This window comes from Trichosurus vulpecula, chromosome 8, assembly GCF_011100635.1.
Source record: "Trichosurus vulpecula isolate mTriVul1 chromosome 8, mTriVul1.pri, whole genome shotgun sequence".
In the NCBI taxonomy this organism is placed as follows: domain Eukaryota; kingdom Metazoa; phylum Chordata; class Mammalia; order Diprotodontia; family Phalangeridae; genus Trichosurus; species Trichosurus vulpecula.
In genome coordinates, this window is record NC_050580.1 from 254,580,688 (window position 1) to 254,595,282 (window position 14,595).

Genomic DNA, 14,595 nt, shown 5'->3' on the forward strand with positions numbered 1-14,595 from the left:
ATAGGGCACTCCTCTAATTACCCTCTTCTGGACATTCTCCAGCTCATAAAAAAAGGTGTCCAAAATTCATAGAACCTTTCATTGGAGTTTAAAAGGACCCCAGAGGCCAATGAGCCCAATCTCTTCTTTGTAGAGATGAGGAAACGGAAGCTCAGAGAGTTTAAGTGAGTGGCCACAGCTAGCATATATCTGAGGCAGGATTTGAAAACAGTCCTTTCTGACTCCAAGTCCAATATTATTTAATGCAATACATAATTCCCCAGGGGTTGTCTAACCAAAGCAAAATCCAGCAAAAATATAACCTCCTTTGCTCTTGGTATAATGTCTCTCTTAATGCCGTTCAGGTTTGCATTAACTTCTTTTGGTTACTATATCACAACATAGAGTCAAATTGAGCTTACAGTCTATTCAAACCACAAAAATTTTTTCAGATGAATTACTAGCTACCTCTCCCCCATTTTATTCTTGTGAAGTTGATTTTTGAAACCATGTTTAAGATTTTACATTTATTCCTACTAAATTTCAAATTACTTCAAATTTGAATCAAATCATCCCGACATTCTAGCCTGTTGAGATAATTTTCTACGTAGAGTCTGTCACCCACTGTTACTCTTTCCTCCTAGCCTTTGTGTCATCTCCAAGTTTTATAAACATGCCATCTATGTCTTTAGCCAAGTCACTGATAAAAATGTTGAATGACCAAGGGCAGTCCACCAGAGATCTCCTTCCAAGTTAATATTAAACTGTTGGTGATCACTCTTTGGGCATTCAAATGGTTTCTTACAAATCATCTAACCTGTATATCTTCATCTTGTCCACAAGAATAGTGCTCACTGGATTACAGTTTTCAACATTCTATTCTCTTTCATTCATGAAAAATGGATACAGTATTTGCCTTCCTACACTCCTTACTGTGCAATTTCATTGAACACCTTTGTTTTAAACTAGTCGGACCCTCTGGGTGACCACTAACAATAAATACATCAGTGGGGTCTTACAAACAATGGCTTTTGAGTAGATGCAGAATCACAGAGTACCTTGAATCTAACATGGTTGTTTCCGAGGGGACCCTATGTGAGTGGTGGCAGGAAGTCTGTGGGTGCTACATTGCTAAAACCAACCAAAAATTTGTTTTTGTTATCCTCAGCATTCCTTGACTAACTCTGAACTTTATCATGCCTGACATTAGACTACAGCCTGCTTTTATGTTCAATTTTTAATTACCTGTTCTTACTTCCATCTTCTGCATATGTCTTTAAAATATAAGTTGCTCAATTAATTCCCTATACATTAATATTGGGCTCTTTAGAAAACCTCCCTTTTGTATTCTCATTGGAATTATTTCTTTTTACATCTTCAGAATATATTCTTGATATTTTTCCATACTTTCTGTATAACTGTAGAATCTATCATATCCTACCAATCTTTTCTCTGACTACTTTGAAATCTTCACTCCTAGAACCTAGGGTATTTGTCAGAGCTTGTCTTTCTCTCCATTATCACAAATTCTAAACTTGCCACTGTGTTGGTAAGCAAAATGGCCTTTGTTTTCTTTGAGTAACTCAGTGTATTTCAGTGAGCCTTGCTAGGTGCTGGGCCCCAGGCCCAGAGCCCTATTAGGTGTGGAACCTATGTGGGTGTGGATTGGTGACTGGGGTGGGGCCCAAGATGGGGCTGGCTAAGGGGAGGTGTTAACTCCAGAGCCATGCCCTATTGGGTGTTAACCTAATCTATGTGGATGTGAACCTCCCAGGGTCCTAAGGCCAACTCAAGAACCAATCACCAGAGCCTGGGCTCTGGTCATTCAGACAACACTTGATGATGTCAAAAACTCTATAAAAGGAGAGAAGATAGCTTGAAGATCCCTTTTCTGTTGGAGCTCTTTGCGGCAGCAGTGGTGGCATGTGACTCTGGGCTAGCCCTTGTTCTGAGCTCCCGGGCTGAACCTAGATGTTGGTAACTATGAATTGTACTGGGTCTGTCTGTTGATATTTGTAATTTGTTTGTATTTTGTTCTGAAGTTCAGTGTACTGGCTTTTTCCCCTGAACTAAGTGAATCCTGTCTGTATGCTGAATTAAAATAAGCTTGTCAACCCCTTCACCTTGTTTTTCTTATTAAGGCAGATCAAAAGAACCTGTGCTTTCCTGGAATGCCAGCAGATTTCTGGGTGCTGGCTATGGTTGGATCTTACACCCCCACAGAAGCTGCTAGCCAGATTGCTGAAACAGCCACCAAAGGTCCCAGCATTTCCATTTCAACTTCCAGTTTCTCCTTATTGATCAGAATCAGGCCCAGAACAGCAATCCCCCTTCTGGGTTACTCTACCTTTTATAGGATAAAATTATCAAATTATTATAAAAATAATAAAAGAAGCCAAGAAACTATTAGCTGCTCCACTTTTGTCTGAGAGAAAGAGAGCCCAAGCAAATGTTTGGATAACTGAATTTTCTCATCACTATTATGTTATACCTCTATTACCAAGCTTATGATATCTCCCAAGCTCCTCATCTATTTCCTTTTTCTGTCCAGGTGGCTGTAGTATAGACTACAGTATCACTCTGGTTTCTTCACCTAAATTCTGTCCAACCATGCCTCTGCCCTCTCATGCCCAGATTTCTTCACGTGAGTGTATCTTCCTATAGTCTTTCACAGTACTATTCTATTGCCTAAGCCCTTTTACCTAACCTATTCATTTTCAATAAAACATATCCTTCCAAAGCCATATTACAATCATGTATCTTATCTCAGCAAGTCGCATTCATACCTACCTATAAAGTCAAATTTGCATCCTCTCTAGTTCATCCTGCTTCTTAGTTAAGACTGTTTTCTTACTAGCTCCTTTCTTGGATTTCTTTCTTTCCTCTTTCCATTCTTCTTTCTACATTGTAGCTACTCTCTATAGTATCTAACTTGTTGAAATACATAGGTAATTTTCTTCTTCCTCATACGCTTCTAATCAAAAGCCCTTTTGTCTGATCTGCAAAATTTCAAAAACTTACATTTTAATAGCCTTCTTTGAGGTAATCTATATCTAGCCAGGAACTTGCTTTTCCTATTTTTGAAGCCACTCTCCAGAAATCTTAACCAAAATATTTGTGAACTGGCAAATAGCAAGAAGGAATTAAGGAGCTGGCCTAAGCTAAAGAGATTCCCAAAATGGATGCCCACTGAATCATAGAATGGCAAAGCAAGAAGGTGTTTTAGAGCTATCTCATCTATAATCCAGTCTATTAATTTTTTTATGTAAGGAAAATAAAGTTCAGGGAGATCAAGTGACTTGTCCACAATCACACAATCATAATAATTCCTATTTGCTTCAAACTTAAAAAGTGTTTCCTTCAATTCTAATAGGAAATTAGTGCAAACATTACTGTCCTCATGTTACAGATGAAGAAGTGAAGGTTCAGAGAAGTTTCATGACTTTCTCATGATTCGATCACTAAAAAATAATCACAGACAGTATTCAAATCCAAGTGTCCTGACTCGAACTCTAATGTTTGTTCCACTAAACCACACTGCCTTTTACCCTTTCTTCCCCTTCAGAAATTACTTTGCATCTACTCCGTATATATTTCATATTTATAAATTCCTTGAAAGCAAGGATTATTTGTTTTTTGTCTTTGTATACTCAGCATGTGTTTATGCATATATGCTTAATAAATGTTTAATTTAATTGTATTTACTTATGCATTTCTATGGAATTTAATTAATTTGCATTCATATTCCTTCCCTTGCCACTAAAAATTAACATCAAGAAGAAAAATAAGGAAGGATACAGTTGTCAGTAATGCTTCCTTGACTGAGAAATAAGGATCAAATAAGTCACATTCAAATAAATCACATTCAAAGTTTATTTTTAGGGTCAAAATCTAAAATGCAAAGATTCACAATAATCCTCAGATGGAAGACATACCTTGCAATTAGCATATGATCCTGAATGTAGGCTAAAAACTGTGGATAATCCTTCCTTGCAATGTACAAACACTCTCCGTGAAGACAGAGAATCTTCAGACAATTGAGCATGTTAAAAAGAATATCAGGCTCTTCAAACTTTGCCATTTCCTGTGCAAATAACCATATGTTTACTGCTTTACTTAAATACTGCAATTTATCATAAACATATGCATATATTCCAACATTATAAAAAGCATACCTGGAAAATGGTATATATTAGCCTTAGAGTTACTGGAAGTTGCTGGTAACAAAATTTTCTTTCAGTATCATTCTTTATTGCTGTCAAGAAACAATTACACAAAGGATTAATGTAATTCCTCCTTGAACTCACCAGGAGATGATCCAGTAGATATAACATACATTAACCTGATATTCCACAGGTTTTAAACTATTTAAAATGAAAAGTCAATTTGCAGATCATCTAATCTCATCTCATTTTCTAGTGAGGAAGAAACAAAGGCTATGAAGTAATTTGACTTTTTAAGTGCCTACTGTGTATAAGTTTGAAGTGTAAAATTAACAAGGTAGTGTTTCTGCCCTCAAATTGCTTTATATCTTCAAGGGAGGATTAAAGATACATAAAAATACAATAAAAGTAAAATATAATTAAGTATAGAAAAAGAGTACAAAGAGCTAGCACATCAAATACAGAACTAGGGTTCATGTCTAACTGGGGCAATTAGAAAAGAGGTGGTATTAAAACATAAACATACCGTATTTGATTCTACCTACTTAATAGAAATTTACAAATATGGGGGGAAATAAATGCAAAATACTCAGAGGCACTTTGTATCTGAAGTACTACCTTTTTAAAGTATTTCTTAACTCATTTTTTCCAACAAGATGTGCTAGTGACAAGGGCATTGAATTCAGAAGACATAGTTCAAAACTCCAGGTCTGCTACTCACTAGGTACAAGTACAAACAAAACACATACATAAATGATTAAGTAGATAAGAAATGGCCCCAGCAGTTGAGAAGATCAAATTTTCCTGGAGTACACTGTCTGCATTTCTCCCCAGTTTCTCCCTCATTCTCCCCATCTTTCCTTGTCCCCAGCAGATTACAAGGTTCTCTAGAGCAAGATTTATGTCTATTTATGTCTATTTTGGTATCCCTAGAACCAACCCCATTGCCTCAAACATAGTAGGTGCTCCATAAGTTTTTGTTGAATCGGTTTGTTCAAAAGACTAACAGGAAAAGCCAAGGAGACGATAGCATCTGCACCATGACTGAGAATCATCAGAGTAGAGGTTGTGGAAAGGAATGTGAGGCATTTTTAGGTTGTTTCATAAAAAAACCAATATCACGATAAGTGGAATTACTAATAATTAAGTATGGAGAAGAGTACTCACTATGTACTTAGAAGTTCATTTTGCTTTTAATCTTTGTTCTGCCCAAAATCTGCCATTACATATAAATAAAGCTATAGCCAGCAATTACAAATCTCACTCTGACCTTTGTGCAATAATTTCGGAAGAGAGAGAAAAAGCATCAAGTAATTTGAAAAAAAAGACACACAAGTGCCTAAGGAGAATAGCAAGATAATTGGAAAAATAGTAAGTACTCTCTAATAGTGTAGCCCTGGGATTCTTATCCTTTCTTTGTTATGGCACCCTTTGGCAGTCTGGTAAAGCTTATGTAACCCTTCTCAGAATAATGTTTTTAAAAGAATAAAACATAATACGCCATCTTGGAGTGGGGGGGGAGGGTAGAAATGGGGAGAAAATTTGTAATTCAAACTCTTGTGAAAATCAGTGCTGAAAACTAAATATGTTAAATAAATAAATTTAAAATAAAAAAGAATAAAACATAGGATTATACTGAAATACAGTTATCAAAATTTGTTTGAAGGTCATGAACCCCGGGTTAAGTCTAGGGGTTAACCCCTAGACAACCAGGTATTACTGACTGGATAAAAGTTATGTACTCTGAGCTCCAGGTGAGAGGAGACACAAATTGGGATAAATAACAAAGAGCCAATATGAGATTGAGGAGAAAGCACTACTTGTAAGTGGAGGAAGGCATGTTTATTCTAGACTACAAGAGACCTCTTCTTTGTGAGGGCTGGAAATAAGAGAGTTATAAAAAAGATAACATCAGGAGGTAGAGGTGTTTGGGCATGGAAGTGTGTTTGGGGCTGTGTAATGTTAAGGGAGTAGGAGGATCTTCCCAGTCCATTAATGGGCCTATGTGACCACATGTGTTCAATCACAAATGTCTTGCTGCTTTGAACTCCAGCCCAGCTGCAATACATCTTGACTTACATAGAGCCCATTGGGGGAAGAACTTGCCTAAGGAGGAGCTTGCTTAGGGAGAGGCTTGCTTATAGGAAGGCTTTCACACCTTTTGGTACTAAGCTTATTAGGCTTAGTCAAGACTGAGGGATGTGATGCCTTCTGGCTCTGAGCCTATTAGCCAAAAATGTATAGATATTCTGAGGTGAGATTTTGTTTTGGGTGTTCGCTCATGAGAAGGACCTTTTGATTCCCTGGATGGAACTCTGAGTAGCCCTTTGTTAAAAACCGCCCGACTATTCAGATGTTGGTGTTCCCCCGATCTGGTGGTGTATATAAGTAGCTGTACTACTTTGTTCAGACAGTTGGAGCCCTGTCTGTTGAATCTCTATGCTAATTTCTCTGCTTGTATTTTCTACTTATCTGTAATTAAAGTAAGACTGTTGACCCCTTTAAAAGTTGTCTTTCCTTTAGAGAAGCAGATCAAAGAATCTGTGGTAGCAGCCCTCCTGTGTTCTGGTGTTATTGGTCTTACACCTCCACAGCAGCTGCAAGTAGCATTAATGCTATAGGTTGTAAACATACACAAAAGAGATAGAGCCTTCAAAGGTCTTTGCTCACAGGATGTTAGAGCTGGTCCCAGCAAAGGGAACAAGTGCCATCTACTTGAGAATTGAGAACTACAGGGAGAGAAGTAGCTGGAAGAACTGCAGAGCAATGGAGTATAGAAAAAGCATCCTGCTGAGGGCTGCAAGAAGCAGAGCTGTAGAGCAATGCAGGACCACAGAGTGGACTCAGTGGGAAACTATGAATGGTAACTTCAACAAAAGCAGCCAGAGGAACCATGGAGGAAAGGACCACTGTGGAAGAGCAACTCTATGGCATCTGCAGATCTCTCTTTTGTCTCCTTCTCTCCACTCACATCGCCTCTCCGACATATTATTACAACACCTTCCTTTGGTCTCCCTCCTTCAAGTTCATCCTCTGCACAGCTGGCAAATTTATATTTCTAAAGCACAAGTCTAATCATGTAAGTCCTTTGTTCAAGAATATTCAGTGGCAACTCCCTATTTGCTCTAGGATAAAATACAGACTCCTCTATTTGACATTTAAAGTTCTTAACAATCAGGATCCCACCTATCTTTTGCAATTGATTTCACATTTCTCCTTATCATATCCCTTATATTCCAGCCAAACTGGCCTATGTGCTCTCCCTATGTATTACATTCTCTCTCTCCTACACCTCTATGACTTTGCACAGGCTATCCCCCCAGGGCTGAAATGTTCTCCCTCCCCACCTCTACCTCTTAGAAGAATCCGGCTGCCTTCAAGGCCCAGCTTATGCGGCAGGTCCTCCCTGAGGCCTTTCCTAATTCTCTTAGTTGTTAGTATTTTTGTTTTGTACACATATTGTGTTCATTTTTATGGGCACATGTTGTTCCCAACACCCCCCAATATAATCAGCTCCTTTATGAATATTCCATTTTCTACCTCTAGTATTCAGAACAGTGCCTGGTGCGTACCTAATAAATGCATTTGGGTTTTTTTCCTTTCTTAAAAATGAGCATTTCATTGATGTCTTTTATTTCAATACCATAGTTATTTTCAGGTATACCTGTTAATTTATGCTGCTTCCTGTGTAGTTTTTGCCATCTATTTTATTTTTTTAATCAATAAATGCATTTTGAATGAACGAATCATTGAGCCATTGTTGGAGATCTCTGAAAGTTGATATAAAATGAAAGAGGTTCCACAGGATGAGAAAAAGGCAAATTTTGCCATGATTTTCAAAATAAGGAAAATAATAGTCTATAAACTATAGGCCCAGGAGCTTGATTTCTGACAAAACTGCAGAACACACTAGCAACGAGATGATTTACAAGCATTTTAAAAAGGAATCAGTGATAATTGAAAGCCGGTAGGAGTTCATTAAGGAGAGGACCTAGCAGACAGAACCAATTCCCTTTCTGGACTGGTTAACTAAACTACTAGATCAGGGGAATACAATAGACATAGAATATGTGGATTTTTAGCCAACTATTTTATCAAAAGCTTTCATGCTACCCTTGTGTACAAGATAGAGAGATGTAGGCTTAAATAGGTTATGTGATCTAGAACTGGTTGAACAGCCCCAAGAAGTCATCATTAATGGGTCAATGTCAAAGGGAAGTTTCTAGATCCCTAGGAAACTGTCTTTAGCTCTATGCCAGTCAATATTTTAATAAGTGACTTAAATGAAAGCATGGCAGGCATGCTAGTAAGATTTTCATATATCAAACAAGATGGCTAATACATTTAATGAACAAGTCAGAATCTAAAGAATACTGAGGTGTTATAATGAGACAAATCTAGTGAGATAAAATTAATGTAAATTCCTATAGTTGAAGGTTGAGACTGATGAAACAAATCTAATAAGATGAAATGCAACAGATATAAATGTAAATTTCTACACTTGGGTTTCATAAGCATACGTAGGAAAAGTATATTCAGATGACAGTTTTGTGAAAAGGTCCTGGGGGTCTTAGAGACTACAGGAGAAGTTTAGTGTCCAGGACAAGAGAGGTGATAACTGTGTTTTATTCTGCCTTGATCAGAACACATCATAAAGATTGTGTTTGGTTCTAGGCACCACTTTTAAAGAAGCCTAAACCAGAATTCTATTCTCATTCGTGGATTAGCAATACAGATGTTCATGAAGCTAACCACCAGGGAACTCGCATCTACCTGGGTTTCTTGCCTTTCTCTCTACCTCAAATAGTGACTCTCTGGACTACACCTCCATACATCAGATACATCACACTGCATACATCATACTCTCCTCACTGGAGGAGTCAGTCTACTTGGCTTTGGAATTCCACACAAGCTGAGCTGTCATGATTAGTAAGAGAGTTCAAACTCTGCTAACCCACTATATCTGGTCATTCCCATACCATGTTTTCATTCCATCCAGCCATCCAAGAAGCCAAAATCTTGTGGGGCTTATTTCCATCTGCTCACTGCCACATATCTACCCTCCCCTTTCTACTTCTTACTCTGGGAACAGTAATCAAATCAATATTACCATTACCACTGGCATAGAGTCAGACTGCTCACTATTCTAAGGGTTCCACTAACCATGCTTATGACTCCTGATACCAAAAATCCCTTCCTTTGCCACAAATTCCTTATAAGTATTATCTCCACCACCATACCATTAGAATTTAAGCTGCTTAAGAGCAGGTACTATCTCATTTTTGTATCTGTATCTCTAGTGCCTAATACAATGCCTGGCACATAGCAGGTTCTAGATAAATATATTTTCATTCATTCATTCACAGACAGTGATAAAGTAGAATATATCCAGAGAAGGGTACTGAAAGGATGAGAGAGAGCATATAATACAAGGATTCATTAAAGAAACGGGATGTTTAGCCTGGAGTAGGACCCCAATGAGACTCCAGAGTTTGAAAGGGTATGACTGATATGTGTGTGCTTAGTGTCCTAATGTCCTGCAGGCAGTACTTGGTACTGTCCCCAAGTAGAAGAAAGCAGTTTTCCAATAAGCGCTGAGTTTGGGATGAGAAAGCCTTTCATTGCCAGCTCTTGCTGTATTTTGTCCTTGTGATCATAAAGGCTCTGTTTTATCACACTATAGGCCTATTTGAAAACCCAGATGTAATAGTATGAAATGAACTACCCTCTTGTCAATGCTCCCTGTATACTTTGTTTTTCCTGACTGTGCTAATTTTTCAGCTTTGGAATACATATGTTCAAATAGTAACTTTTCCTACTTCTTACCTAATTTCATTACCAGTACACCTTCCAATATCACCCCAATAAATTCTGGTTTCATTTAGCAAAACATCCTATTTGGGACTGCTCCTTTCCCCAAGTTTTTTATCCCTAGGACTATTTATTGTCCCCTAATCACCAGCACACATAAGCCTCATCCCTACTCTACAGTCTGTTCAGTTTGTACTCTTAGGAAAAGAATTTACTCCTTGGTGGTTGTGTTCATCTAATAAGCCCAAGGCTTTAGATATGCTTCCTCTTAAAGCTCAGGCTAGCCCATTGCTCCACCCAAAATTTCATACCATCTTGACCTACCAATGTTTTCAGGCAGTTCAGTGTGATTTCCTGGGTTCTCTCCATGCTTTGCAACAGGGTTCTCATCCTCTTCTCCTTCAGTGCCTATTATAAACTCAGGCCGGGAATAGAGAAGACTGTCTTCAAGGTTGTCTGTGGGCTCCTAAAAGAACAGGCAAGAAGCTTCATGAGTTTCAGAACACAAAAACCTCCATGAAAACTGAAGAGGTTTAGTCACACACTTCAGACAATATCAACGATAGACAATGAAGTCCAATTAGCCTTTTGGGAAAGGTTTTTCCTTTATCTGGAAATATTGGAAATAGTAAAACTGTCGCCAAGTTGGTAGGATTTATGAAGTTTTGAAAACTACTTTCATGACATGAACATTTTAGTCTTTGCTTTTAATGTCATTTTAAATAGCATTATACCATAGTTATTATCAGTGTCATGGAAAGACTGGACTTTAAATTACAAATCTAATACTTACTAGCTTTGCAACACTGGACAAGTTACTTTCACTCCAATACCTCTGTTTCCTCATCTGCTAAATGAGGATGATAAAATCTGTACTACGTACTTCCTGGAATTGTGTCTGGCACGTAGTAAATGAATAAGAAATTCATTATCCATAATGATAATCTATTTCTATAGTCCTTTAAGTTTTACAAACATACTTTCTTTAAAATAATCTTATGACATTTCAGTCATCTTTCAGTCTTGTCCCATTCTTCATGATCCCATTTGGGGTTTTCTTGACAAAGACCCTGGAATGGTTTGCCATTTCCTTCTCTAGATCATTTTACAGATGAGGAAACTGAGGCAAATGGGCTTAAGCACTCGCCTAGAGTCACACAGCTAGCAAGTCTCTGAGGCCAGATTTGAACTCGGCAAGATGAGTCTTCCTGACTCCAGTCTCAGCACTCTACCCATTGTACCACCCAGCGGCCCTTCCTGTGACATAAGCATGAGTATAACTACCCTCATTTCACAGATAAGGACATTGAAGCTCGGGGGCAAAATGACTTGCCCAAGGCCACACAGTCAAGACTCAAATTGGGGTCCTCTGACCAAGATCATTTTAAAAGTTGATGTTGATGTTTTCCTTTACATTGCTGTTATTAACCCTGTCCAAGAGAACTCTCCCTTTTAAGAAAGTAAGCAGATCGCTTCATGCACTGACCATGCAGGAAAGCATCTGTCTTACTCCACTATCTCCACCAAGAAGAATGAGGTGGGTTTCATCCTCAGGCTCTGGAATCATAAATGGTCACTGTACGGATCTGAATTATGATGTATTTAGAGTTGTTTTCCTATATGTTACTGTGGTCATTTTGGTAATAATAGTTTTCTTGTTTCTGTTTACTTTGTTCTACATTAGTTCACATAAATCTTACCAAGTTTCTCTTTATTATTCACATTTTGTCACTTACTGTACAGCAAAAATATACCATTGCATTCAAATAGCAGGATTTGTTCAAACCGGCCCTAATTGATGGGCACCCATTGTTTCTATTTTTTGCCACCACCAGTGCTCTTTCTATATAATCATGCTATCTTCCAAATGTAAGTCAGAATATACTCTGGGGAAAACAATGGGAAGCCAAAGAATATTAAGAGACAAAAACTGGATATCTATTAGTCTAGTCTTAGGCGACACTAGTAGGTTACCAACATGGTAAGATCTGAGTTGGTACTAGGCAGGGTCTCCACTCAGATATCTCAAATCTCACCACCTTTCTTCATAGCTTGATTCTCCTGGGTTTTAAAGATTTTTTCCATATTCAAGAGTCCTTTTTAAAAACGTAAACATACACAAGAAGGATCCTCACAATCTAAAGCCTTCCTTACTAGTTAACACCTTAGCAAGGATTAGTTGATAGCCAACTGATAAGATGGATGAAACAAAGTAGTATGTAGTGATATAACCTAGAACAGGAGTTGTTAACATAGGAAATGAAGTCTCTCCAAATACAAACTCCTTCTTTAGCTGAAAATCTGTCCTGTTTGGGTTTTATTAACCAATCATGTCAACCAATTGTAAAATGTTTTACATAGTTTGAAATAGAAGGGGATTTCCCTGAAGCCAAATGATATGATGAGGACCTCAGCCAAATATTTTCATCTCTCTAATATTGGAAGGCCTAGGCCTTCAAGCATTCTCCTAGATTTGGAATCCAGAAGACCTAGATTCAAGTCTTGGCTGAACTAATTAATGTGTGACCTCAACCAATTCACTTCACTAAGTCTCGTTTCTTATTTATAAAATGGGAATCCAGCTATCCCTTCTACATTATGACTTATCCCATTGCAATTTTGATACATTGCAGGACAACATAAGAAATTAAATGGGAATGTTGTGGGGGGGGCGGATTGTAGAAGCCACAGACAACATGCGAAGACAAGCAAACGCCATGGAAAAGTTTAAAAATGCAGAAATGCATAGTATTGTATAATATCAACATATTTCAGCTTTTAATACCATAATAATTCAGACTTCTTCTCTGGTACAAAAAGAGGGTCCAAAATTTTATATGTGGAAGGGTTAACTGTAATAGTATTCATGCCTACCTTAAACAGTTGTGAGGAAAGTACATGGAGATGGAATATGGGGTGTCATGTGTAAGGAACACATTAAAAGTCAGTTTAACTACATATAGGGATTGACATACTTTCTGTCTCACTACCCATTTGGGGGTAGTCCACATGCATGACCAAGAACTCTGAAATTCCTCTATTTTACCATAACCCTCTGTCTTTCCATCTTCCCTTATACTTCCCTACTCGGAAAAAGATTCTTTCCTTCATAATGACCTTTAGTTCTTCCATCCTTCAGTGTTCTTCTTTGCCATCAATACTTTTACTTTCTTTCTTTCCCAGTCTTGTTTGACCAACTCAACTGTATTCCGGCCCCTTTATGTTACTGCCACTTAATGCTTCCCCAAACCCTAACCTCCACTATCTACTTTCACCACTCTTTCTTATATGCTGCCCAACTATGAAAGTCACATATCTACAATGCCTGCTATAACACAATCGTTTTTACTCTTTTTTAACCAACTGTATTATACTGCTCACAATGGTTATTCAAAAACTCTTCATTCCTTCAACCTCTCATGTTAGCCAGCTTCCCTCTCCCTCTCAGCAGAGAACTTTACTGAAAAGTTTACTGAGAAAATGGAAGTCCAAAGTTTCCTCCTGCCTCTATTCTATATTTCAAAACTCCTTCATATCCCACATCTACTTCTTTGTTCTAGTTTCTGAAGAGGTGCCTGTTCTCCTTGTCAAGGTCAAACTCTCTATTTGCAACTTTGAACTCACCCCCTCCTGTCTCCTCTAGCATCTTGACCCCATAATCATTCCACTCTCTCTAATATTGTATCTCCGCGCCTACAAGCTTCTTCCCTGTTGCCTACAAACATAAGCAAATCTCCCTACCATTCTTCAAAAAAAACTTCACCCAATCCAACCGTCCTCTAAACTTTGATCCTATATCTCTCCTTCCTTTTGCAGCAAAAATCCTAGAAAAATGCTGACTGCACTTGTCTCCACCTCCCCTCAGCTCTTTTCTAAATCCTTTTCAAACTAGACTTTTCAGGCAGGAAATCTGACTAAAAGACTAAGGCTAGAACTGTTCACGGAGCTTCCCGATCACCTAAGGCATAAAAAGCCTAACCCAGAAAGGAATTGGGGTTTCTCAGACTGTCACTGGAGTCAATGTAACTTTCTTATCCAACAGACCCTTCTAATCTGATATTTTTTATATGGAGAAAAGGGTTAGTTATGTCTACCTGAACCAATGCTGTATCCTTGCTAAGCATCCTTTCCATGCTACTGTTAAATCTTTTTTTTGTCAAATGCTAGGTGGTTTATAAGTATAGTCTTATTTATTCCTATCCAGAGTAAACCACTAGGCCCAATTTGACCCACAACACAAATGACCTCTTAATTGCCAAAACTGACAGTCTTTCCTCAATCTTCCTCCATATCTCTGCAGCATTTGACACTATTGACCCCTCTGTTCTCTGAGAAAGTCTTCCCTAAGTCTCTGTGACACTGTTCTCTTGGTTTTCCTTCTGTCTGTCTTGCCATGTTTCAGTTACCTTTGCTGGATTATTATCCATGTCCAGCCCTCTACATCTATGGGTACCCCAAAGCTCTGCCTTAAGCCCTCATCTATTATCCCTTTTTATACTCTCTCTTGGGGATCTCATCAGTTCCCATGAATTTAACTATCATCTCTACACAGATAACTCCCAGATCTAAAAATCCAGGCTAAGTCTAGCTCCTAATAAGCCAGTCTCGTATGACAAAATATTTACTAGACATGTCTAATTCA

The 14,595-nt window shown here is 38.1% G+C and overlaps 1 protein-coding gene across 1 annotated transcript in view; it reads right to left on the bottom strand.

Annotated features, from left to right (window-relative positions):
• UNC79 (unc-79 homolog, NALCN channel complex subunit) overlaps positions 1 to 14,595 on the bottom strand; it is a 291,664-nt gene that overhangs the window by 148,495 nt on the left and 128,574 nt on the right. Inside the window, exons 19-21 of the mRNA XM_036735956.1 lie at positions 10,278 to 10,419; positions 4,155 to 4,234; positions 3,915 to 4,063 (exon numbers count right to left, since the gene is read on the bottom strand). Of these exons, the coding sequence (XP_036591851.1) occupies positions 3,915 to 4,063; positions 4,155 to 4,234; positions 10,278 to 10,419 (371 nt within the window). The remainder of the gene's footprint in view (positions 1 to 3,914; positions 4,064 to 4,154; positions 4,235 to 10,277; positions 10,420 to 14,595) is intronic.